The sequence below is a fragment of the Phalaenopsis equestris genome, unplaced genomic scaffold (assembly GCF_001263595.1).
Source record: "Phalaenopsis equestris unplaced genomic scaffold, ASM126359v1 Scaffold000209, whole genome shotgun sequence".
Classification (NCBI taxonomy): Eukaryota; Viridiplantae; Streptophyta; class Magnoliopsida; order Asparagales; family Orchidaceae; genus Phalaenopsis; species Phalaenopsis equestris.
Genome location: NW_018164651.1, coordinates 322,789 through 349,559, shown reverse-complemented (window position 1 = coordinate 349,559; position 26,771 = coordinate 322,789). Strand labels below are relative to the sequence as shown.

At 32.7% G+C, this 26,771-nt stretch overlaps 2 protein-coding genes across 3 annotated transcripts in view; one reads left to right on the top strand and one right to left on the bottom strand.

Annotated features, from left to right (window-relative positions):
* Positions 1–2,832: 2,832 nt before the first annotated feature.
* On the top strand, positions 2,833–26,771 carry LOC110023064 (putative uncharacterized protein DDB_G0270496). Of its 2 annotated transcripts, none has more exons than XM_020722281.1 (14): positions 2,833–3,082; positions 3,529–3,754; positions 3,833–3,927; positions 5,718–5,790; positions 7,971–8,045; positions 8,130–8,240; positions 8,364–8,397; positions 19,157–19,253; positions 24,705–24,807; positions 25,117–25,212; positions 25,308–25,340; positions 26,023–26,122; positions 26,288–26,372; positions 26,449–26,771. In XM_020722281.1, exons 2-14 carry the CDS (start codon positions 3,542–3,544, stop codon positions 26,573–26,575), a joined length of 1,242 nt encoding a protein of 413 aa, XP_020577940.1. In that variant the 5' UTR covers positions 2,833–3,082; positions 3,529–3,541; the 3' UTR covers positions 26,576–26,771. The 2 variants fall into 2 exon arrangements, with proteins under 2 accessions (XP_020577940.1, XP_020577939.1); XM_020722280.1 differs by having other exon boundaries at positions 2,834–3,082; positions 26,017–26,122.
* The window catches only part of LOC110023063 (cationic amino acid transporter 9, chloroplastic), an 84,939-nt gene continuing 68,060 nt past the window's right edge, over positions 9,893–26,771 (bottom strand). Inside the window, exon 9 of the mRNA XM_020722279.1 lies at positions 9,893–10,484. The gene's annotated coding sequence lies outside the window, so the exon portion shown is untranslated. The remainder of the gene's footprint in view (positions 10,485–26,771) is intronic.

Genomic DNA, 26,771 nt, shown 5'->3' with positions numbered 1-26,771 from the left:
ACCGCGTGATATTTTCACTAGCAATGGCTGTCCATATAAAAAAGATATGGATGTTTCCAACACTTCTATAGTTGAGAATTTCTAGTAAGCGACAACTATAAATATATATGAAGTGCCGAACAGAGTCCCAATAACAAAGAGTATACTGACAAATACATCTAGTGATATTGTGCATGGAAGAAAAGTAAAAAATATATATATACATCGACGGGGTTACAGTTTACAAAGATAAGAAAGGAATAAACGGATGCAACTAAAAAATTAAAAACGAAGGTAATAATTTCAGTTTCACGAAATTACAACATCTAAATGGATTTACAAGAAATAAGCACAAAAAATAAGAAAAAAATAAAAGCCAAGCCATACACATCTAAAATTTCATACGAGTGTAAGCAAACATGCAAGTATAAATGGCTAAAGAAAAATTAAAAAGAAGACGTTGAGAGCAACAGAGAGGTTCTGTGACAAATAACATGAAGATGAACTGATAAACACGAGGAGGCAGAAAACAGCATGGCGAAATTTAGGGTTAAGAGGGTGCCGTAAAAAAAAGGACGGGAACAAGGGTTTCGATCACTGAAAAAGAGGAAGAAAAGCAGACAATAACAAAATCGGGAATAAGGGCATGGTAAAAAGACCCAGAAGAAGATAATTGGAGAAGAAAAAAAGGAAAGAAATTATTGGGCATACCTTTGGGGCTGAGACGAAGAGATGGAGTGATTAAGCGGCGAACGAAACGACGCGGGACGAGATCCGGGCTGCTAGGGTTTTCCAGAGCCTGGCTTTTAACGCCGCAACGAGTTCTTTGGACATGGTGACTTTGCGTTACATTTATTAACTTTAAATGGGCTAATTATCTAATTAGAGTTTAGGCTCGGACTAAATTTTATATATTTTAGTTTTTCGTGTATCATGAGCTAATTTATTTATTTAGAAGATATAGAATAATGTTGATTTAATATAACTTTATAAGAAAATGATATAGAATAAGATGAATAATTATTTATTTTAAAAATATAAATAATGTTAATTTAATATAACGTTATAAGAAAATGATAAATAAGATGATTAATTAAAAAAAATTAAATGGGTTATCATAAAAAATAAAATATTATTTTAAAAATATTTTAATATTTTAATATTTAATTTTTAAAATTTAATTTATTTTAAATATATTTATCTTATTATTTTTTAAATGAGACAATTGATGAGCTAACGGGTTGTCAGGATAGCTTGAGCTTCGGGTCTTTGCTTATAGAGCTTGGTTCACGAGCCACTAATGGGGTCGAGCTCAAACAGGCTCACTAACTGGTCTGACGCCCTTACAACCCTTCTAGGAAAAAAAAAATAAAAAGAATCAAAACTATCATTGAAAAATGTAATTCACAAACCTAATTCATCTTTTACCAATTTACTCCATTCAATTGAATTAGGTTTATCAATTAAATTGCCTTATTTAAACTGTTTGAAGTTATCTAAATGATCAATGGTGATTATGATTTTTCCAGTTTTTTATCTTAATCAGCCAAACAGCTAACATCAGCTATAATTACAGGTGTTAACCAGCCAAAATATCCAAACATTACTAGCATAAAAATTTATAAGCAATGCATCTAAATAACAAGTATAATTCAGATACCGGTTGGTAGCAGGATTTAACATAAATCCTGCAGAACAGCAACAATTACAACTTCAGGATCTTTAATCCCGTTTCTCCTCCGTTTTGCCTAAAATCACGATTTAATTAAATACAGTTGGAAGATGGACTTATGAAATTTAGAAGAGCTGAAGGCGCGAATGGGGGTGGAAGGATGGGGGAGAAAGACAACGGTTACCTTCCTCAATGGTTTCGGGAAGAAGCGGAGCAGAAGGACGAGAAAAAGGTGAGTTTGGGAGGTCTTCCCTGTCACGACTGTATCGCAATGGTTCCAGCCGCCAGAGGGGAGAGGGGAGGCTAGGGTTTCGGGTTGCGGGTACGAGAGATTTTTTTATTTGTTAATTTCAATTAGTTTAATTAAAACATAGTTAATAATTAAGCAAATCACAAATAATCTATATATAGCATAAATTATAAATTAAATTTTAATTAGTTTAATAAAAAATTAATTAAATATTAAGAAATTTAATAAATAACCAATCAATTATTGAATGTTAAATTATTGCTTAATGAATATTTAGTTAAATCAATTTTTATTAACTATTATTTAATCCACTAACAAGTTAATTATTCGATTATTAATTAATTATAATAAATATAATAGAATTAAAAAAATTGTACTTGATTAAAATAATTTTGAGGATAATAAATCAATAAAAAATTATCCCTATATTTTTTATAAATTTATGTGCATTTATCATAATTTATCATAATAAAATGCACATAAATTTATCATAATTTAATTGTACTTGATTAAAATAATTTTGAGGATAATAAATCAATAAAAAATTATCCCTATATTTTTTATAAATTTATGTGCATTTATCATAATTTATCATAATAAAATGCACATAAATTTATAAAAAATATAGGGATAATTTTTTATTGATTTATTATCCTCAAAATTATTTTAATCAAGTACAATTTTTTTAATTCTATTATATTTATTATAATTAATTAATAATCGAATAATTAACTTGTTAGTGGATTAAATAATAGTTAATAAAAATTGATTTAACTAAATATTCATTAAGCAATAATTTAACATTCAATAATTGATTGGTTATTTATTAAATTTCTTAATATTTAATTAAATTTTTATTAAACTAATTAAAATTTAATTTATAATTTATGCTATATATAGATTATTTGTGATTTGCTTAATTATTAACTATGTTTTAATTAAACTAATTGAAATTAACAAATAAAAAAATCTCTCGTACCCGCAACCCGAAACCCTAGCCTCCCCTCTCCCCTCTGGCGGCTGGAACCATTGCGATACAGTCGTGACAGGGAAGACCTCCCAAACTCACCTTTTTCTCGTCCTTCTGCTCCGCTTCTTCCCGAAACCATTGAGGAAGGTAACCGTTGTCTTTCTCCCCCATCCTTCCACCCCCATTCGCGCCTTCAGCTCTTCTAAATTTCATAAGTCCATCTTCCAACTGTATTTAATTAAATCGTGATTTTAGGCAAAACGGAGGAGAAACGGGATTAAAGATCCTGAAGTTGTAATTGTTGCTGTTCTGCAGGATTTATGTTAAATCCTGCTACCAACCGGTATCTGAATTATACTTGTTATTTAGATGCATTGCTTATAAATTTTTATGCTAGTAATGTTTGGATATTTTGGCTGGTTAACACCTGTAATTATAGCTGATGTTAGCTGTTTGGCTGATTAAGATAAAAAACTGGAAAAATCATAATCACCATTGATCATTTAGATAACTTCAAACAGTTTAAATAAGGCAATTTTACGCCAAAGAATTGGATTTGATAAATTAAACTGTTGTTTAAATGATATTATCATTTAAATAACATTACTATCCACATGACATTAAACCAAACAATTAAGTTGATATTTTGTTCCTCAGCTTCATTGGCAAGATGGGATCCACTTCCAGGCGTTCTAAGTGTTCTAAGAGAAGTGATGAAGCGAGTATAAGTAGTTTAGAATCAGATGAATACAGTGAAAATGAAATTGGATCTGATAAAGATTCAGAGATGGAGATGGAGCTAACTTTGGATCAGTCCGAGCAAGATGAAAAAGACGATAGTGGAATGGACTCCGAAGCTGAGGACGATGAAGAGAACAATGTGGTATGTTTGCAGTGTTTTCATCCTTGTTTTAATTTTTTCTTTTCGCAGCTTGGCATTTCACTTTTTATCATGGTATAGGAGGAAGGAGAAGACAATGAAAGAAGTGCTGTGCAAAGGGATGCAGAAATGGAAGTGCTCGAGATAGAGTATCAAGCTCTGCGCAGCAAGGAACAGTAAGACTTAATCTTTGTAAAGCAATTACTATATCTATTATATAGTTTTATTTGCACAATGAAAGAAATTATTTGAAACTGATCAAGTGTTCTTTGTTCATTCAATGATTAGTATCTGTTTTTGATATGATGTTCTTTTCATTATTGATTATTGCTCTTAGTACAAAAATATTATTTTTTATAGGTTACTATTGAACATTTCATGTTGTTAATAAGGGTCTTATTCCAGATGATAGAACAATTGAGTGCTTAATGCTTGCTTAATGAATTCCATTATAGAACACGAGGTAATGTGGGTGCAAACTGGTGACCATTACTATTTGCACGAATTTAATGTCAGATATTTTTTAATAAATATTTTTCTACCTCATTCAGTTACCATTTGATTGCTGAATTTGCAATAAATAGATGATGCATTTTTCTACTTTTATTACATGTAAGGGAGCAATTATTATACCCACTTATTTTATGCTTATTTAGCTCATTAATCATGGTTACTGGCCATAATATTTGAACAAAGTGGTTTTCTTAACCATGTTTTTAACAAGCAACTGTCACTCTTAATGGGAAACCAGACAAGTGTGAAGTTGATGTGGTCCTTATGGTAGTTTGGTAGGACTATGAAGGGATTGAACAATAAAATATAAATTTTATAGTCAGGGGGAGTAATAATTATTGATGATTTTGTTGGTAACAATGTAACTAATTTGTTTCAATGAGAAGCTGCATCAAACAAAATAAGGGGATAAAATTAATGTGAAAGGATTTTCTAATCAAAGTGAGACCAAAGTTAATATGATTAGAAATTGTGTACAAAACTTTCAAATTTTATTATCTTATTTATTTTAACAATCACCAGGAATAATTGGAGGAGGAATTTTATAGTCGAAGTCATATAGTTTAGTTTTGGCCTAATGTTTTGATTCCGAGGGTGGCGATGATGATGATGATGATGATGCACCTGTCAAACATTTTGTTAGTATTATAGTTTATATCAAATATGGATGGTTGGTAAAGTTGTATATAAAGATAGTTCACGTGCATTATTGGCTCTTTTGGTAATGCTAATTATTAGTTTATGTTTCGAGCTCTAATTTGCATGCACTCAATTTGTTTTTAAGAAGAAGTAGTTGAAATTAGGAGTTTTGCAACGCTTCCAAGATGAAGAGATGGTGAAAGATTCTAATTTTGGTTTTCATGTGTGTGATCAACTTTTGATTTTGTTTTATTTTTCTATGTTTGTTGAATGACATCAAATCTTCCTTCCTTTCTAAGAAGGTACATTTCATTTTATAGTTTTTTCTTTTTATGAAAGATTGTTGGTTCTTTTGGCGTTGTTTGGTTGTTTCAACTAAAGTTTTATGCCTCATAACTATCATATGGTCTAAAATATTATTCAAATATTTATCGTTTTGTGTTTTGATTGCTTACACTTGTACCTGAAAATCTTGTTGTTCTTTTCTTTAGATATTAAATCACTTCTGTTTTATAAACACCAACTACTAATATTATTCTTTGGGTTACGTCAAATTAAATAACTATTAGAATATGGAATTGTTTCTTTGTATAATTGCTCCAACCAAAATTTCCATTGTAGTGCTTATAGTGTAATATTATGGATATCGCTCGATAAGAAGGTTTTTATAGCATTTTTTTCCATATTTACATTTACCAAAGTAGATATTTCCTTCTTTCTACGAATGTTCAATTTAACATTCTTTACAAAAGTTTTTTTTTCTTTCTAAAGTTTATCCTATTTTTAGTAATCTTTGTCATGATTTGCCATCTAGAGATCTTTTGAAGAATTTGCGGCGTCACAAGGATGAAGATGTCATTAAAGGTGAAGCCGTAAAGAATCAAAAAGTACTGATCTTGACATGCCTTGGCTAGTATTTAGTGTAATTATTTTTTATTTTCTCGCTCTTTTCCGCAATCCTATGTAGTGACCTGCATAATTATTTTGTTTTTTTTATATTTTATATTCTCTTTTCTCTCATTTTTTGTCACTTACTCGATTAGTTCTAACTTATTTTGATTTTTTTTCTTATGTCTATTTCCATTCTTATATAGTTGAAATGCTCATCTTAGATGGTTTGTTAACATTAAATATCGACTATCTGAAGATCCTGTTAGGAGAGTAGATGTTTTATATTCTAATTATGTTAAGAAAAGCAGAAGTAGACCTAAAAAGAGTTGGGCATATGTTATAAAAAAGTAATCTTAATTTATTATAATTAAATGAAAATATGACACTTAATTGGACATAATGGAGAAAATGGATTCTTATAGCCCACCCCACTTAGTGGGATAAAGGTTTGTTGTTGTTTTATTGTTGATGAAATGCTTGTGAACTCTTAATTAGTCATGGTTATGAATATTTTTAAAAATATTTCTAAAATGAGTATAAATTGACTCGAAAGATTCTAATTATGTTAAGAAAGGCAAAGTAGACCTAAAAAGAGTTGGGCATATGTTATAAAAAATTATCTTAATTTATTATAATTAAATGAAAATATGACACTCAATTTGACATAATGGAGAAAAAGGATTCCCACTTAGTGGGATAAGGGTTTGTTGCTGTTGTATTGTTGATTAAATGCTTGTGAACTTTTAATTAGTCATGGTTGTGGATATATTTAAAAATATTTCTAAAATGAGTATAAATTGACTCGAAAGTTTCACATGATTTTTTTTTTGGCATATTAGTAGTATGAGAGGGAGGGAGAATCCATACAATCACTAGGAAATATTAAGGTATTTTGACTTTGTTACTTTGTCCTTTTGTCTCCCAATAGGATCAAGACGAAATGTACAAGGTTCCCACAATCTTTTAGCTCAAAAACGGGATGTTGCGGTGGGGGGAGGGGGGGGGGGGCGGCGGGTGTAGCGGAGTGCTAAGGCGGGCTGACAAGGCCCGAAAACATTGTCGAATAGGCATCCCTCTATCCGACTAAGAAGAGGTTTCACCAAACTTGTGGTGAGCAGGATTTTGGCTAACTTGGCTCAACTTTATTATCATGGTGTGTTAATGATCACGGATTAGTGCAAAAAATTAAGGTATTACATAGACTTAAACATTTAATCTATTTGTAGATATGATGAATGAATGATTAGATCATATTAGTAGATATTAAATGTTGAAAAGTGTTGTTTGCAAATAATGTAGAAGTTTGACAAATGTTCTATCGTTTTCCTAAGCATTTGAAATGTGCTATGAAGTTTTTAAAATAAATGAAATACATATAGTCCCATTAAGTATTTAACTATATTTTTTTCGTTTGCCAACCATATCATAAAAATGTGGAATGACAACTTTTTTAAAAGAAACACAACGAACACATTGCCAAACAAACCTTATTTTACTGTGATCTTAAATCCATGCTGTACTATGATTCTCAAATTATGAAAACATTGTCGAATAGGACATCCCTTTAGCCGACTAAGAAGAGGTTTCACCAAACTTGTGGTGAGTAGTTTGGCTAACTTGGCTCAACTCTATTATCGTGGTGCATCAATGATCACGGATTAGTGCAAAAAATTAAGGCATTACATAGACTTAAACATTTATTCTGTTTGTAGATATGATGAATGACTGATTAGAGCATATTAGTAGATATTAAAAGTTGAAAAGTGTTGGTTGCAAATAATCTAGAAGTTTGACAAATGTTCTATAGTATTCCTAAACATTTGAAATGAGCTATGAAGTTTTTAAAATAAATGAAATACATATAGTCCCATTAGGTATTTAACTTTCTCTTTTTTTTTGTTTGCCAACCATATCATATACGTGGAATGACAACCTTTTTAAAAGAAACACAACCAACACATTGCAAAACAAACCTTATTTTACTGCGATCTTAAATCCATTATGTATTATGATTTTCAAATTTCTTGCAATATTCTTATATGTTTTGATAATTTTTTTTTTTCATGATTCTTCTGGTACTGAAGTTTGTGTTATTCTGTTAGCAAACTTTCATTTCCTGCTTTCAAACCAACACATTGCATAACTTTGCTTTTCAAACTTACCATATTTTTTGAAGGCTCTTTGGGATAAGACATTAGAGTTTAGGTTCTTGCTGCAGAAATCATTTTCAGCCTCCAATAAACTTCCACAGGTTTGCCTAAATAAACATCAAGCATCCTGTACTTGTATAAAGATTTTCCGTTATTTAATTAATTTTTTGTAATATGTATTTCAGGAACCTGTTAAGTCATATTTTTGCAATTCAGATACGACAGCTGATGAAAGTTTTTTAGAACTGATATCTTCATCTAAGCAGACTTTAAATTCCCTGTTGGAGCTACAGGAGGTATGTCTGATATGTCAATTTTTTCTTGCGGTGAATTTATAGCTAAAAGGCAGATTTCTATGCATGCCCTTTTACTGGTAATTTGGATTGATTTTTTTTTCTTTTTCTTTACGCATTTCTCAGGCTTTACTTGAGAATAACCACTCTATTACTCAAGGTGCGGTTACTATATCACTATATCATCTCAGATAGTTGTTGGTTCCTTCAGCTTTAAAGATCACCTAGCAAAAATCTAGATTTTACTCTTTTCAATTAGAAATGCAAGTTTTTGATGGAGATTTAAGGCTCCTGGGTTGACTTTTTTCTCTATTATCATGAAAATGTTGTATTTCAACATAAACCCTCCCATAATGCTATCCATTCCTCTTAAAAGTTCTTTTAATCTGTTTTAACTTTCGCAGGGTTGGAGAAAACAGAATTGTATGATGATCATATATCTTTCATGTTATTATTTCAAGCTGTATAAAATTATTTTGTTGCACCTATTCTTGCATGGTGCATGAGACAACTTGTTAGTGCACCAAATTGATGCACGTAGTAATAAAAAAGCCTAGTAAATTATTTATATGAGGGCGGGATTGGTGAACTTGTGGATTAGTAAATTCATGGGGGGTCATTTACAAATTTGCTAGAAATGCACTTTTTTGGGTTCTACTACCTTTTTTATTTGCTAAAGAATTTACCACAATTATATTATTGGCGAGTAAGGTTTAGTAAATTCTGTAAATCCAAATTTAATAAATTCTGAGATCGTTAAATCTTAAAACACTGTCCGTTTACTTATTTTAGTAAATAAAAATTTTATTTCAACTTTTTGAATATTACATTTTATCATGTCTATTTAGCACATTTCTAACTTAGTTAGCTTAGTTAAATTATTGCGTGTGTCAAGTAACTTTATAATTAATATTGAATTAGCAAGTTATGAAATTATATAAACAAATAATTTCTATGTAGTCAAATTTATTTAAATTAATAATTTAAATTAATTAATATTAATTTTTTTTATTAATTTATTTATTAAATTAATGCTTTTGCATTTAATTTTATTTGATTAAATATTACTAAAATTTATAATTCTATTAGCAACCTTTATTAAATTTATTATATCATAAATAACACATTAATATCATAGTCTTCTTAATGTCTTCTTTGGTGATTGCAAACTTTGACAAGCATTTGTGGTCAATTTTCATCTGAAGACCCATTTGGAATCCAACCTAATGGGCTAGGTACGGTATTCAACCCCAATAAGTGGCAAAAATGAGATTATTATGGCCATTGGTGTTGTTGATTTCATCGATAATTTCTTGCTCAACCTTGATCTTCATAGTGAATAATTCTTCCTGAAGTCTGTATTGGAGGATTATCCCACCACTTTATTTTTCGACATAACCATAAAAAGTTTGGATGAGTTTGCATTGTCTGCAGAAAAAAGCATAATGTTTTCTTTTACAGCAACAATCATTTTTCCTTCTTCAACTTTCTTCCACTTTTTAAGGAAGATTTAATGGCGCCTCTTTTATTAATTTTCTCAGATTTGATATCTAATAATAATTATTTATTTTTCTTATTTTGTTTTGCTTTAGACGTATAAGCATGTTTTGGTGAATAAATGTTCTTGTTGTGCCCTTTTTGTTTTTTGAGAAGATGATCATTACTTTAATGATTCAATGGTTTTAGTGCTTTCATTTTTCTATTTGATTCTTGCACTTTATGGCCATGCCATCATATTGCCTTGAATGGATCAGTGATTTGTAATTTGCGAATAAAATGCCAAGGTGTAACTTCATCAAAGCTTGTACATTTGCAAGGTTTACTTTCAAACTACTCGACTAATGTCAGAATTCCATACTGTTTTGCTCGCACAAATTGTTTTAGACATTACCTCAAACTTTTCTAACTTCTTCCATTGATCTTCTACATATCCGGTTCGACAGAAATCTTAATATATCAACTGCTTGAATATCCCGTAAATTACCTTTTGATAGATATTTTTCTTCAGATTAGTACTCGACTCTGTCGCATTTGCCTCTCTTCTTAGTTTGTATCGTGCACTAAAGAGATTTTGCTCTCTTACTTTGATATGTGGGCCAATCTTCTTAATCAAATTTTCCATGTTATTGATAGATTTCCTCTCCGGCTTTGGTTCCCAACTTATTGTGGACTTTACTTTCCCACTATAGAACCTGTCAATTCTTTTGTGTAAGTTATTTGGATTTTTTCTTGGAATTTGCAAACAACCTTGCAACAAATTAACAACAAAAACAGTCAGCAAGATGACAAAAACAAGCTACAAAGATGAGTGATAGCAGGGGGTGTACTTTTCCTTGCAATAAGAGCAGAAAGTTGGCTATGAATTTCAATACAAAATAGGAAGAAAAAGAATATTTAATTAAGATTGTTTTCTTTTTACTAATTTTAGATTGATCTTTCTACAGAAAAACACACCTATAAATGGCAAAAGTAGCAGTGTCAAGATTTAATCATTGCTTAAAATCCACAAAGGAAAATTTTTCTATCTTAACAAAATAGATAAGCCCCAATTTAAAAGAAAATTCCAGCGATAATTTTCCTAATTTGAATTGAAATTCTGATACAAAGTTATTGAAATAAGTGAAAAGATTTAATTTCATCCTTATCTTTAGCAGCATAAAATTGGATCCAACATTTCAGCTTTTGGAGCTTTAATCTTTGTTTTATGTTGTTTGATAAGCAATTTGATTGCACCTTTGATGGCATGATGACAACTTTTTTTATCTGAACGGTGTGATTCAAGAACCACTGCCATCGACAATCTTCTTATAAAAATTGAATGCATAAAATGCCAGTACTATCTGACTTTCCTTGATTTGATGTCTAAATCATGATTTGAGGCGATCTTATTTATTACTTATATGTGATCCCTAGATCATTAATGGCATTGATTTGGCAGTACTTGGGCTTGTTAGCTACCATTGCACCTATCTCCTCTTGCTGCTCAAGCATGCTTTAGGAAATAATCCAAATGCTGGATTTCTCTAATATTGTTTCAAGGTGTGTCATAACCCAATTCAAAACAATCCCTTGATTAAAGTAAGTTGGGATGCAGTACTCGAGGAGAACAACATTAAATCATTTATTATACATTATTTAAATTCTTTTCTACAATGTAGATCCTCTTAAAAATCAGGATCAATTAGATAATTTCATAAATTCATTCACACACAGAGCCGCCTAAACTATTATTGAATGGTTTGTAGCGGATAAAAGAAACCAAAGGTTCAATTGATAGTAATTGCAATGTTAAATCCAAAGGATCATATTTTTAATTTTGTGATCATTTTGAAGTGCATCCTCCAAAAATTATACTATGAGTTTTGATTGTAAAAGAGAACAGTTACATCAAAACAATCTCACCTTAAAGGTATTCCTCTGTAGATCCACCATCCATTTTACCTGCTTTTTGCCCCATGTTAAAATCAGTACCACATGCGTTTACAATATGATGAGCATAAAGCTCAGTATGAGCAAAAGCTATACTGTAAATTATGATTATAAAAGGGAATATTTAAATCAAAATATAATCACCTAAAAGGTATTTGTCATTAGATCCTCCAGGCTCTTTATTATTTCCTGAAATCAATCACATGCAGGTGCAATATGACAAGAAAAAGCTCAATATGAACAAATGTTAAACTATGAATTATGATTATAAAATAAATCATTTCAATCAAGACAATATCATCTGAAATTTATTCCTCATAGATCCAGCATATATTTCTCGTGCTCTTACCCTTCTCTAAAGTCAATAACCCATAGGATGAGCATAAAATCCAATGTCACATGGGCCTCATGCAAAATTTAATTAGTGAAAATAAAATGCTATAAATTCTTGTAGTTCATCCTATTGAAATATGTCATTTTTACATGAGATGTATAATGTATCATGTATGGCAATTCATACTAAAGTGTATTATGTCATATTTTTTGCAAGCATGTACATAAAGCATACTATATCTCATGTATGGAAATATGTAGCTAGATAATCAATGCATTAGTATTACCACCATTCATTCCTATGCCCATTTAAGAATTGACTTCAAAATATCACAATTTGTGAACTTGTGAGAGTAGAGTATTAAATCTTTCTTTGATAGAGAAGCGGGGTATAAATACACATTACAAGAAACATAAAAGAAAAGGCTTAAATTCAAAAATACATAAATATGGAAATAGAGCAAATAAAGAATGCAAATAAAGCCTAATAATAACTCCAGTATTAATTGGGCTAATAATTATAATACTCCCCCTCAAGTTGAAGCATAGATGTGCATCATACTCAACTTGGATTTGAAGTTATCAAATAACAACTGAGGAAGATTTTTGGTGAGGATATATGTTAATTGATCATTGGATGGAACAAATGGAATACAATCTTTCTTGAATCAAGTTTTCCCTTAAAGAAGTGTTGGTCAATCTCTACATGCTTAGCGCTATCACGCTGGACTGAATCATGTGTGATGCTAATAGAGGGTTTATTATCACAATACAACTAGAGAGGAGCAGAGACCGACAGACATAATTCACAGAACATGATACGTAATCAGGGAGCTTCACAGATTAGCAACACAATCCATGTCATGTGTTAATTTACTAACTGATAACAGGTTACACTTCAACAGAGGGAAACATAACACAGTTCCCGAGTTAGATCAGTTGCTAACATAATCGACTATTTACCAATAATAGAGTTACAAGAACCATCGTCAATTTTAACTGTATATTCCCTAGAGCATGGATAATATGTTGAGAAAGCTTGAGAGCATCCAATCATGTAGTCTGTGACACCTGAATCAATGATTCATGTACTAAAAAAAGAAATACCATAGAGATGATATCTTGACGGAAGTCAGAGGTTGATAGGCCGGAAATCAATTGATTCGATTTGAGCAGCTTGATTAATTGTTCCATATGACTTTTAAGAGAGTCTGGTCATTTCAAAGTGTTCTGATTGACTATTGGTTGTGTTGTAGTAGATTCAAATGCCGTAGTAGTGGGACCCTTAACAAAGGATGATTTGGTTGAAGGTCTGTATGCTGGTTTTTCATAGAGTTTCAAACACTTTTCTCGAGTACGGTTGAGTTTGTGACAGTAATCACAAGTGGACTCAGTGGCTCGAGGAGGTTTTGATGAATGTTGAATACTATTAGTGGCCAAAGCAGATAATTCAGCTGAATTGGAATTGTCGAACATGACAATTCTCCAGCTTTTTTCACGTCAAATTTCTGTGAAAGAAGCACAAGTGGAAGGAAGGGGATCTCGACCGGATACAACTCCGAACATCATCAAGGTCTTTGTTAAAATAATGAAATTTCAAAAAACTCCTTATTTAGAAAGATCCAGATAATAGTTGAGCCTTTGGATAACTGCCGAAACATAGGAGTGTTTAAAGGGAACCTAATGAAATTATCTCCTTATTTATTTGCATCTCTCTACAGTGTATTGATTCATACCCAATAGTTCAACATGATTTTTCTAGTTGTTCATGTCGTTGCTCTTCCTAGTAATTACAGGTTCATAACACATTTTAACAGATCAATTGACTAAATTAAAAAGTAAACTAAGTGCAAAAGGAAATCATCACAGTTATCGAATAAAAACTATTTCAGCATTCAAACCCATATTCATACACATCTACCACATTGCCACAAGGAAAAGCAAGAAAATTTACTTAGAAAACATGGATAAAACACAACAAGAATGCATTGGTATTAAGAGATTTAACATAAAAGTGTTTCAGAAAATCACAAACCCAAAACTCAAATACGTTTATCTCTCTCCTTCAATTTCCCTTGAGAATGCTCCACTCAAGCCCTTGCTTTTCTCTTGTAAACTCTTTGCCCAAGCACTCACAAACACAACAATTCACTCCCATCTACTTGCTTTCACAAGCCTAGAACAAGCCTATGAACTCTCAGAATAATGGAGGAAAATCTCTTCTAAGACTCCCTCTTTAACCCTAATGATGCTCTAAAGTTTTTCCTTCAGCCTCCTCTGCAATCCCCTCATGTATGGTCCTCTTGATAACTCCTTAAAATTGCCTCGATTCGCCCAAGAATTGCCACGAACAGATGGCTCGAACTGCCCAAAGACCTGCAAAATTTGGTACTAGCGTTTAGGCGCCGCTCTATTCTGGCGCCATGGCCTTGACCTTCAAGATTGGGGCCATGGCGCCCAGTGGCGCCAATCTCTCGGGTTGCAATGTGCTGGTTGGGCGCCTAGGCAACACACTGATCTGGCGCCATAGCCTTGTCTTCAGAGCTGAGGCCATGGCCTTGTCTTCAGAGCTGGGGTCATGGTGCCCAATGGTTGACGTCTAAGCGCCAATCTCTCGGGTTACATGTCTGGATGGCGCCTAGGCTCCTAGGCGCCCAGTACTTAGCGCCATGGCCCCAGCCTTCACAAACTGTTTTTTCTTTAAATTTTCTCATTTTGGCTCCATGTTTCTTCCACTTTATTCCACTCCTAATACCTGTTATACCTTCAAGAAAAACATACAAATACATTTCTTTAAAATGTAATTTCATTCAAAAATATGTGCAAAATATAAAGAAATTAAAAAATGTGTACTAACGCCTAGGCGCCGCTCTATTATGGCGCCATGGCCTTGGCCTTCAAGATTGGGGCTATGGCGCCCAATGGTTGGCGTCTAGGCACCACACTGATCTGGCGCCATAGCTTTGTCTTCAGAGCTGGGGCCATGGCCTTGTTTTCATAGTTGGGGCCATGGTGCCCCAATGGTTGACGTCTGAGTGCCAATCTCTCGGGTTACATGTCTAGCTGGCGCCTAGGCGCCCAGTACTTGGCACCATGGCCTCAACCTTCACAAACTGTTTTTTCTTTAAATTTTCTCATTTTTGCTCAATGTTTATTCCACTTTATTACACTCATAATACCTGTTATACCTTCAAGAAAAACATACAAATACATTTCTTTAAAGTGCAATTTCATTCAAAAATATGTGCAAAATATAAAGAAAATCATACAATCTTTTCACACATCATTGGGCTTGCTGGAAACACTTGCCAGAAAGATCAGTCAGCAGTATGCTCGTTTGTGGTGGGGGGAATTAGCTGCTGGAAACCGGCTGGGAAGAACAACAGGCATAAATCCTGGCTCGTTCGGTTGTCAAAACAACTTGTTGTTCATGAACAACTCGTGTTCGACTCTTTAAGTAGCTCAAGTTTGATTTATTTGCAAAGGAAAGGAGTCGTAAAAAAAAATTTTTTACGTTGGATATATAAATGAGTCAAATACAAACAAATTTTTGTTCATTCATGTTCGGCCTGTTTTGATGAGTATTATTTTTTAAATAATTTAATTGACTACAAAGCTATAATATTTATAATCAATTAAAATTATTAATTAAAAAAATATAATTATATATTAAATTATATTTAAATGAATATTTTAATATAAATAGTATATATAAATTTCGGTCCTACCCTTAAATATCTTACAGCTGCATGATTAAGGCTTTCAAAACGGTTTGTTGTTCGCAAACAACTCTTGTTCGACTTGCTAGGCAAATGAGCCTAACACAAACAATTTTTTTTCGATACATAAAAGCGCCGAACACGAACAATGATATTTTTTTAACAGCTGAACACGAATCGAGCCTGAGCTCGCTCAAGCTTTGCTTGTTTACACCCCTAGCAGGCTGGGAAGAACTACGGGAAGAATGAGTAGACAGATTACCAACTTCCAATCTATGAGAAAAGAAGTCAATGACTCCAAGTGAAGTAGCAATAGTTTGAGAAGAGGGTGAGTTCGAGGTAATGGGCGTTCATGTAGTATATGAGGCTGAGGTGCCTCAAATTACCGTTTTGCAAGAGTTGAGAGAAGCATCAACAAGGCTGACATTGAAAGTTGAAAAGACTCGTGCGTTTGGGGAATCAACAGCAGATGAATGACAACCCCACATAAGAGAAATTTAGACTTTTCAAATATACAGACTACTTTCTGATTTGCCCCTATTGAAAGAGGTCCAACATATCAGAGGTGAATGACTTTTGAGTTATTTCAGAAAGACCATATAGAGTTTTTTTGGGCAGTAAAATCAGTTCAACAATATACCCATCGACAAATGATCAGACAGAATAGATGAACTATAACGGAGGAAATTGCCTTAAGATTTTTGGGGAAAAGAACATCCTATGTTGTGATCCATGTCCTTTCCGAGAAAAAGAAGAAATATCTTCAGACTATTTATATACTTCAGTGCGGTCCAGTCTGCCATAGATTTCATTCGATAATTAATTCCTCCTTATTTATCAGATACTCACTTGGACGAGTACAAGGAGTGGAAGAAGCCAATTAGAGATTTAATGGCTTGAGGTTTAGTTCGTGAGAACACCCTTCCATGTATATTTCCAGTTATGCTTGTGTCAAAACAAGATGGATAATTATTCTATTAAGATGTGTTTTGGAATATCAATGCTAACAAGATTGACTTATCAGGAGATTACAACGTTTCCACCATCTTCAATGTAGCCGACCTAACACATGTGATGAGGAGATAGTAGCTTCGACAGATGTGGTTGAACATTCCCCAACCCCGGAAGATTGATACGAGAGCTTCTCGTACAAATATTTCCATAGTACTGTAGCTGCTACAGTACCGCGGGATATATTATCGCGGGAGACGGGCGCTGCTTTAGTACCGTGGGATTCTTATCGCAAGAGACGAACCGAAACAATCATATTTTTCTTTTTTATGTTTTTTTACTTATTATCTTTCATTCATTTTTAGTTCTTTTCTATATATGTGATATATTAGGATTTGGAAGGAGGTATTTATTGTGTTTCTATTCAACATAGCTCCATGCCTATTTCTCTCTTCGAGGGCCATATCCAAGAGTTTAAGTAGTGCTCAGGCTATATCTCTTTCTCAAGTTGGTGATTATCTTCTATTTCCCCTTCTACATCCTCCCCACATCACTATGGCTGCTTCATCCCTGCTGCAGTCTTTAGGGAAAGCAGTTGTTGCTATTTTTTTTTTCACTGCAATTTTTCAATTCCATCCGTCTACCTTCGCTACCACCACCCCGAACGACCATCCTTTTGTCGTCCTGCAGTCCACGCATTTTCCATCGTTGCCTCCATTTCTCCTCGCCGTCGAAGACGAGAACGACCATTCCCGAATGTTTTCCTGTTGTTTCAGCCATTCAGCCTCCCCAACCATCTCTCCTTCCCTTCCCACACACGGCCGCTCGAGAACCTGTGCTCTACCCCTTTCCCACTTGCTATCATTTTCCAGGTTAGCTGTTCCACATTGTTATCCTCTTCATGCTTGTTGTCTGGAACCCGAGAGATCGCTATACTGTTGTATTTTGCTGGCCGACCATCTAGTCAACCACCCCGCCTACTTCCAACTCCTTGCCGATCTTCACCACCACTCGAGACCCAACCTAGTTTGAATCTGTTTTTATTTCCCCTTTCATGTGTGTTCGTTATTATCATCTATTGGTTTTTCAGTAATAATATTTTTTAGTTATTGTTTGGGTTAATTTTGGTATCAATTCATCTTGTCATTTTTTTTTGGCATAAATTATTTGAGTTCTTTAACCCTAAACACGTATTAATCCTCCAATGCCTTTGGTGGAAGATCCTTTCTCAGTTGTTCAAGTATGTTCCAAATATTTGTCACCAAATTTAGATTCTCTCCAGGGACTATTGACTGATATTTCTGTCCCTTCTAGCACCTTAGTTCTAATTTTATCATCAACTATTGATATTATGATATGTTTTTTATTCACACATATAAATATCTTCCCACTACAGATCAAAACTATGATTATTTATTATGATAGATTTTTTATTCTGATTAGAGCATTCAAGGTGTCAACACTTTGGAGGGTAAAAGATTTTGTTTTTTATTCCATAAGGTGCATAAATTGGGAAAAAAATCTATTCTATCTTTCTTCTTTTTAGACTTGGGCATATTGTATGAAAAATGGAAAAATGATCTTAATTATTTATTAAAATTAAATGAAAGTATGACACTCAATAGGACACAATGGAGAAAAATACTTGTTGGGGTAAAGACTTGTTGTTGTTGTATCTTTCCTCTTCAGTGGGTTTCTAGTTGGACAACGCAAATGAAGTATTTGTTTTTATTTTTTTTAACCTTACACACACACACATATATTTATATTTAATTTCTTTAATATCATTGATATGCTCTTTTCTTTATTAGGTTAATATCTTTTGGAAACAAAAATGCCAAGTCATGCACACTGTATGAAATCTTATATGGAACGGCATTCAGTTATTTTGGTCGGAAATTGCAACACCCTCTCAAACTTCTTTTTCCCAGTTTTGTAAGGTTATGATAAGGGTTATTAAGTTGGGGTAAGAGGCGAAGGGATTGATTTTGGGACCAGCTTAAATTGATTTTGATAACATTATTCTCAATAGTTCTAACCGCTACCTCTTCTGTAATCTAGTAGCATCACACTTTATCATTCGTATCATTTTCAAGTCCTTCATCATGGAACTTCAATGTCTGCTATTATCTTTAAAGCATATGACATTTGTATAATTAACTCTTTACTGCTGCTAGTATAGCTTCATAATCTAGTCTTTTTCTATCTGCAGATTAGGTTCTCTTGGCATATTTTTGTTAAATCCGCATTTAATTTTCACAGGTTTCATTTCCTTATTTTATACTGTTACCCTGGCATGCTAGTCATGGTTTCTGTTCTAGGTCTGCTACCTTTTTAGCTCAAAATCTTATCTATATTAATTCTTACCGTGATGATTTTTTCCTGAGAAATGAGGAGAAAGAAAATGTATTTGATTTGTTTCCTTAGATATTTTAAGTTGTTTTGCTTGATATTTTAGTTACCTTGATATGCATTCTCCTCTTTAAGGAAATGGTAAAGGTTCCTGCAAGGACGACGGATTATCTTCAGATGTAACTGAAGAAAAAGATGAAGAATGGTCAAGCATATACAAATCACATGACAGGTATGTTGATATTGCTCAGTTGCCACCTTTTAGCTGAGATTTTATGTTTTTTCCTAAATCTGCTTTTAGGGACATTTAAATAAATAGCACACAATTTTTATGTATTTACATATCTCACACTTATACTTTCATATTTACAGACATAGTTCTCAAATCTTTAATATGACATAAAAAATAGCACTATTAACATTTTTTAAAAGTGAAATACAGATCTTCATGCATAGGTTTAAAGTACCAAAGTTCATTGTATGAATATTTAGGTGTGAGATATGCGCATAAGAATTGTGTGCTATGTATGTAAATTTCCCTAGTTTTTATTCCAAGCAGAACCGTTCTGAATTTTAATTCTGATGCCAGTGTGGGTAATTGAAGAAACCAGTAAAGAAAACTTAATAATGATCATAATCTATTTTTGGAATGGCTTATATGCATCGTTTAGGCATAAAAAAATTAGTCCATTAAATGTATTTGCCATTCTATTTTATACCAAGCCTATAATGAAGCAACATTCTCTCTCTCTCTCTCTCTCTCTCTCTCTCTCTCTCTCTCTATATATATATATATATATATATATATATATATTATAACAAGATTATTACGAAACAACATCAAGTTTTTCTTTTTTTTCTTAAGCTAAGAGTGCTTAATGATTTTCAAACTTTTTTAATTGGGCAATTTCTCCTCAAAAATGGTTGGCTTGCTCATGTGGGTTTGGATCGATGATGAGGGTAGGTTTTTAGGCATTTTTATAGGTTAGGCGAAGTTTCTCCTCCTTTAATTACTTTTCCTTCTTGGCGTTGGTCCAGGGAATCACTATATACTACAAATGATTTCGTTGATGTAATCATATATTATGGGTGGCTAGTCCCTTGATCAAGGGAGGGGTGAGGGTGATTAGTTTCTATAAAAGGTTTATAGTTCTAAATTTTATTATGAGTAGCCCAATAACGTATGAATAGTTCGATTGATTACATTAAACTTTATTTAGTTTCTATAGTCCCTCGCTATAGATGGGATCTGGATCTTGAATTTGTAAATGTGTAGCAAAATGAATTTTAGAAGTATGATTTATTATATCCCATATTTCTTTTGTTGAATGAGAAACATTCATGCATCATTTATCTTCTAAGTCATAGTGTTCCATAATCAGGGCATCACTGAAGAGTTCTTATTCATCCCAAAACTTTAAAAGTGGGATTTCTTTGCTTATGTCCTTGCTATGTAAATGACCCAATTTTCCTCTTCCCTTCAAATTGCGTGAACCAATTACAGCCACTTAACGTAGGCCTTTCCATTAAACTAATATGTTGAATGGATATTTTATAACTTTTTTGTTGGATTTTAAATACATGTTGCAGATCTAAGATAACTCACGACAAAGGGAATTTTAACATTATTGTTGGTATTAGACCTCTAGAATTTTTTTTTGCCCCTTGTGTGTACGTGAATGGGGATCTAGGAATAATTTAACTCTTTTTTTTTTGTGAATATGCCCATTATGGTGATTGCTATTGAGAATGGATTGTCTTCTATAAACTATATGTTGGTTTTGGTATTAAATATGTTGCTGTTTGATTTTGTGTTGAAGTTTGGCTGCTTGTTCCTTTTCTAAGTCAAGAATTGCAGTTAATTTTCCACAGTGGGAAATGCTTGTTGTTGTTGCTATGCTTATTTTTTCTTCTATTTGTGCTTTTTTTATTGTAGAGGCACTAGACATAATTTTCAATTATGTATACTTGATTGTTGGGAAAAGCAATTATGTCTTGAGCTTTCTTGTGTGCGAGAACTCTAGAATAGTTTTTCTTAAAGCAGATCGTTTTTTTAACTAAATTTCCATGGTGAGGTTTTTAATTTTGAGTATGAAATTTCTTATTGATGTATTAAGACCTGTTCCAATCATCAGAAACCTATCTCAATTAGTTACTAGTGTCAATCTTAGGCTTATAATTTAGCATTAAAATTGAATTTCTTAAAGTTAGGGATTGTTAAGGGGAATGTGGATGGATTTGATTAAGATTTTGTGGTACTGTCATCCAAGATCTAACATTGGATCAAATTCGCCCTACCTAAAGGGCATTAAGCATAATGTTTAAGGAACTTGATTAGTAGCATGGGCTTCCTACTCTCAATTGTAAGTCCGGGGTGAAACTATGTGTTGAAGATAAGATCGATGTCAAACTTATGCACTATTAAAATGATTGTTGTGGTTTAAAAGTTCTATGACATGACAATAAAGACTCAGAGGCATGATATAACGATTATATGATGAGTAAATATAAATTGGTTTTAATTCGTTTCAGAGAAGCGTGCCTAAGGCACATGTGTGGTTTTTTTTGCAAGCTTGAAAGCATGTTTTTCTTGAATTAGTATTTGTTTGATGAGATAATTAACATGAAAGTTGGCCCAAGTTTTTATTTGCTAGCCTCAAGTTGTTATGAACTTTGTCAAAAGCTGGGTCTATCTCGTTGAGAAGGCCCATGTGCTATAAGTTCTTTTCTTTATCATGAGCTTGACCTGGGGTAATTCCTTCCATCCATGGCATTGTCTATAAATTGGACTTACAATCATGAGGACAAGGAAAGCTCAGAAGTTATGGTTTTGGTTTAATGGATTTTTTAGCTTTGTATCAAATTTGAGTTGATTGAATTGGACCTTGCATCTATTGAAGTTGCAATAGGCGGTATTTAAAAGGGTAAAACCTAATCCATCTGTTATATTATGATTTACAATCTTAATTTTGGGAATTCCAAAAGTGGTGCGACTTAAACATTCGCCCTAGAGACCAGACAAGGCAAAAGTTATTTAACTTGCTGTGCTTTTAGCGTTTATGTTAGTTCAATTTGGGTTGGAGCTTACATCTCGAGAAAGGCCCAAAGATGAGAATCTCAAGGGCGAGGAAAGCCAAGGCTCTATGGAAATAGGTTTGGATGTTGGAGCAAGACCAATGGGGTTGTTTGTAGGACCTTGTCTTACAGGCAGAGCAGCTTCAAATATTGCCTTCTTCAACTTTATTTATATAATCATTCAATGTGTTTGCACATTGCTTGAATGTACATACCTCGTTGGAACTTACCATTTATGAGGCTCAAATTGATTTAAGAAATAGCAGGTTTAACACCTCTGGCAACATTCAATACGAATGGATGGCAAATAATGATTTATAAACCTGAATCCAAGTATTTGGTATAAAACAAATGATTTTGATGATGATGCACTCTTCTCAATACATCAATGTGCATTATAATTCATTACACCAAGCCAATTTATAGCGAACTAGAGGTCAAGTTTGGCAACTAAAAGTTGATTGATTTTTTGAGCTATTCCATACTAGTTTAAAATGTTGAACATGAGTTGATGGATCTTTTGATTGGTTTTATGCTCTCACACCTTGGTTTTTTTCTCTAGCTTTTTTTCATGTCAATAGAGAGAGCGGGGAGAAGCCACATGTCAAACCAAAAATGAATGATGAAAGGGTGGGTTTTAAGCCAAGTTGGACCAAGTCAGGCCAAACATAGTTGCCTACTCTTTGATTATTGGCTTGTATTCTTTTCAACATCAATTTTTTATCCTCCTCTAGAATTACATTTTTTACATATTTCTCATCATCTTTTAAGAAAATAGTGCTGACATTCAACTCATTTTTCTTAAGTGGCCTGAGAGATAAAAATCACATACAAACTTAGATTTTTGAAGCAACTATGACAGCAACCATCTAATAATGATTCAAGAGTTGCTACCGTGTTTTTGATCATACATAGTTGCCAGTGAAAAGAAATCCAAGTTTTTTGATGGACATAGGAAAAATATCATGCCATATCAAACATTAAAACCCAATGGATGGTATTCAAGCTTAGTCATATTAAAAAAAATCAATGATGTAAGGTCTTCAATTCAACCAAGGCTAAAGATCAAAGGCTTTTCAACATTTTATCAATTTGTTCTATTTTTAGAGGAAACTTGAGAGATAGAAAGTGAGGGAATGACATGTTTTTTGGACTTTATGTGGGCATTGTGGATTGACTGATTGTCGGTAATATGTTTTGGTTATAGAAGTTGAGGTGGCATTGGATGGGGTAAAATGGTGCGAGCCCTGATATAGTTGTAAGTTGTAATTAAGGCTACTAGTAGGAAGGAATAGCACTAGAAATTGAATTATTGTGTTGTATACTACTTTGATTTGAATCGTCAAGCTTAAAAAAAAAAAATTCAATTCATTTTTAATCAACTAAAATTGTTTAAAATTCAGGGGATTAACCAAATCATAAACACACACACACACACAATCATTTAAATCCACTAGGTTGATCATTTGGCAAGTTTTATTTATCTTAAATAATTTGATCATTTATTAACTTAACTAGGTTCCCAATAAACTTATCCATAGGAATTAAGCTATTTTTGTTAAATAAGGTATTAATACCCATTTAGCTAATTGGCCCTAATTTTGGAGTGTACAATTTTATAAAAAATCCGAAATTCCTAATTTTTTTTAGAGTCTATATTTGGAATTGATGTGTGGGATCTCCTATTTATGGATCTCTTAAGAGCCTGTAGCCTGCAGTGTTAATATTGATCATAATTTGGTATTTGAAGATTGAAAAATTGCTACTTATCCATCTATATATTATACAAATATTTAGAAACTACCAAGTGTGGGTTGAGTTTTATTGTAAAATGGAGGTCTACAGCATAGTTCATGTTTCAATAAAAGTAAGATTCTCTTTCAAACTTTGTTAAGTTGCTTCTTCAAATATGGTTTTGTTCAAGTCTCCTTTTACAACTCATTTGTGCATTTGCGTGATTGAGATTTTGTTCACTTTGTTACAGTCTGGCTTTCCTTTTGCGGTGTAAGTTTTGATTCTAGCATAATTTATTTTTTGGATTTCTTGGAAAAAACTAAATTTTGATGATTTTAAGCTATTATTTTGAGTGAGATCTATTTGTTTATTGCTTTTGCATCAAAAGAAGTAAATGTTAACTAAATTAAGGGTTAGCAAGCTGCACATTTTGACATTTTTTTGTATGTTTTTGTGGGTCCCATTCTGGGCTTGCTTTACTTAAATCGTAATGAAAGGCGCCTATATTTGATTGAATGCCTGCTACAAGCTTTAAAATGGAGGCTTAATTTGATGGTTGTGGGTTAGGTGGGTTGGATAGTTAAGCTAAAGATTTGAGAGCATTTTCCCATCCCCTTCTCTTGCTGGAAAGAATAGTTAATTTTTGAAATTTCTGGGTAAGAATTCTTTTAAATAATTTAGGAAATTACATGTATCAACATTGCATTATGCAGTTAGCTACAAATTCTCTTGAAGTTACTTTAAGAATCTTTAAATTTAACTCTTAGACTTGAGTTTGAGATGAGAAGAAGTTGTGACTTCGTTTCAGTAGATGTTGCTACTTTTAATATGTTTCATGTTGAAGTGCTGATCTATATATATTTTGAAAATGCAGAATAAAGGATTTCAGAAATAACTCTATAGACAAATGGCATAGAAAGATGCAGGTCACAACTGGGGCAGCTGCTTTCAGAGGAAGATTGAATGCATTTAATAAAGTAGGCTTGAAGAGTCTGAATACAAAGATATCTAAGGAGAAGAGTGTTAAAATGGACCCCTGACTTTTTGTAGTGGTCTATTTTAGTCCCGGAGTATATAAAAGTGTCATTTTAGTCTTTAAAATCTTTTAAGAGAGGCTGAAATTGTCCTCCCAACCCATATTAAAAATTTTGGAGGACTAATTTGACAATTTTATAGAATTTGAGACTAAAATGTAAAAAGTCAGACTATTCTGGCAATTTACTCGATACTTTAGCATTTCCTTTATTTTGCTTGGCCTAACTTCTATTGGTTGTTATTCTGTATAGAATGTTAGTGACCAAATAGATGGCTATATGAGAGATCCTAACCAAATGATCAAACGGATGCAATTACGGAGTTCATCTGTCGGTGTTTTTGGGAATGTAAGATTTTAACTTCATCAAGACTAAAGTCTCGAATTAGGAAACTTCTTCATATGAAGCACAAGTCTTCTCATTGCTATATGTTTATTCTGCAGGTCCCTGCGGTGAATGAAAAAACAACAGAAGAGGTTTTTCACTAATCATCGTTTATTTTATGCATAGGTTATGAAAATTTAAGATAAGCACTAGGCAGTCTCACTTACTTTTATTATTAGTTATTTATTATTAAAGAACCACCGAATTAGCACTTCAAGTTACCGGTAATAAATGGTTTAACATGGCAGTATTGTAATATATTATTAGTATGACATTGTAGGCCGTGTACTTAAATGTGCTTGTTAAAACTTGATTCCCATCTATTTGGTTGCTATTTGTTCCAGGAACCTTAATTGAAAACTCTAGATTATTGTATCAATTGCAAATGTTTGAAGAAGATATATATATAGAAAAGTGTTAAGATAGTCTACTCGGGTTTGTTTTAGTCTCAAAGTTTAAGAAGTGTCAAATTAGTACAAGACTTTTTTAATATGAGCTGAAACAAGTCCTTATGGAGGACTACTTCGGTCCATTATTAAAAATTTTGGGGACTAGTTTGGCACAATTATGCACTTTGGGACTAAAATGACCCCATGTAAATACTGATATATGACTATTTTGATACATGACTCTATTTACATGCATATATATATATATATATATTATATATATATATATATATATGCATTTGGTCTGTTACACCTGCATTCATGACCTAAATTTATAAATTTGAATTATCTTTACTCCTCTCTCTCTCTCTCTTGTTAGAATCAGGATGGGAATGTTGATGGAGATCCAGAACTTATTGATGACTCTGAATTTTATCAGCAACTGCTAAAAGAATTCTTTGAATCTTGTGACCCAGCATCATCTGGTAAGTTCATATTATTTTTTTTTTGCATCTACTGCTGGGTTTTAGTTATGTAGAAGACCATTATGAATCATTATACAAATTATCATTACAGCCTTGAAAGCAGTTTAAGCACTTGAAATTTGACCATTCGGCTCAGGCTAATACTGCTTCTTTGTTATTTTGCAGAGTCTGCTTTTTATGCCTTGAAAAAACTACAGCCGAAGAAGCGAAAAATTGTCGATCGTCGGGCTTCCAAGAGCCGGAAAATAAGGTAATCTTCTATTTTCATTCAGATATAAATGGTATTTATTTCGAGAATTTATTAAATTTGAGCTTCTAATTATTAGGTACAACGTTCATGAAAAGATAGCTAATTTCATGGCTCCAGTGCCAATGAACCTCCCTCCGATGGCCCCAAAGTTATTTGAGAATTTGTTTGGAATGGGCAGCAATTCAAAATCTGCTGTTGCATGAACAACTACAGCAGCAGAGGTTGCAGAAATTTATGGAAATTATATATTTGGAGTAAAATCTTACCTGCATGTCATTTCTATATTTGTTGTATTTTGCAATTTTGATTATGTTCTTAATCTTTTCTATTGGGTTGATTTTGCTAAACACTGCTCTATTTGGTCTACCAATTAACTGATTTGATGATGTTCTTTTAATA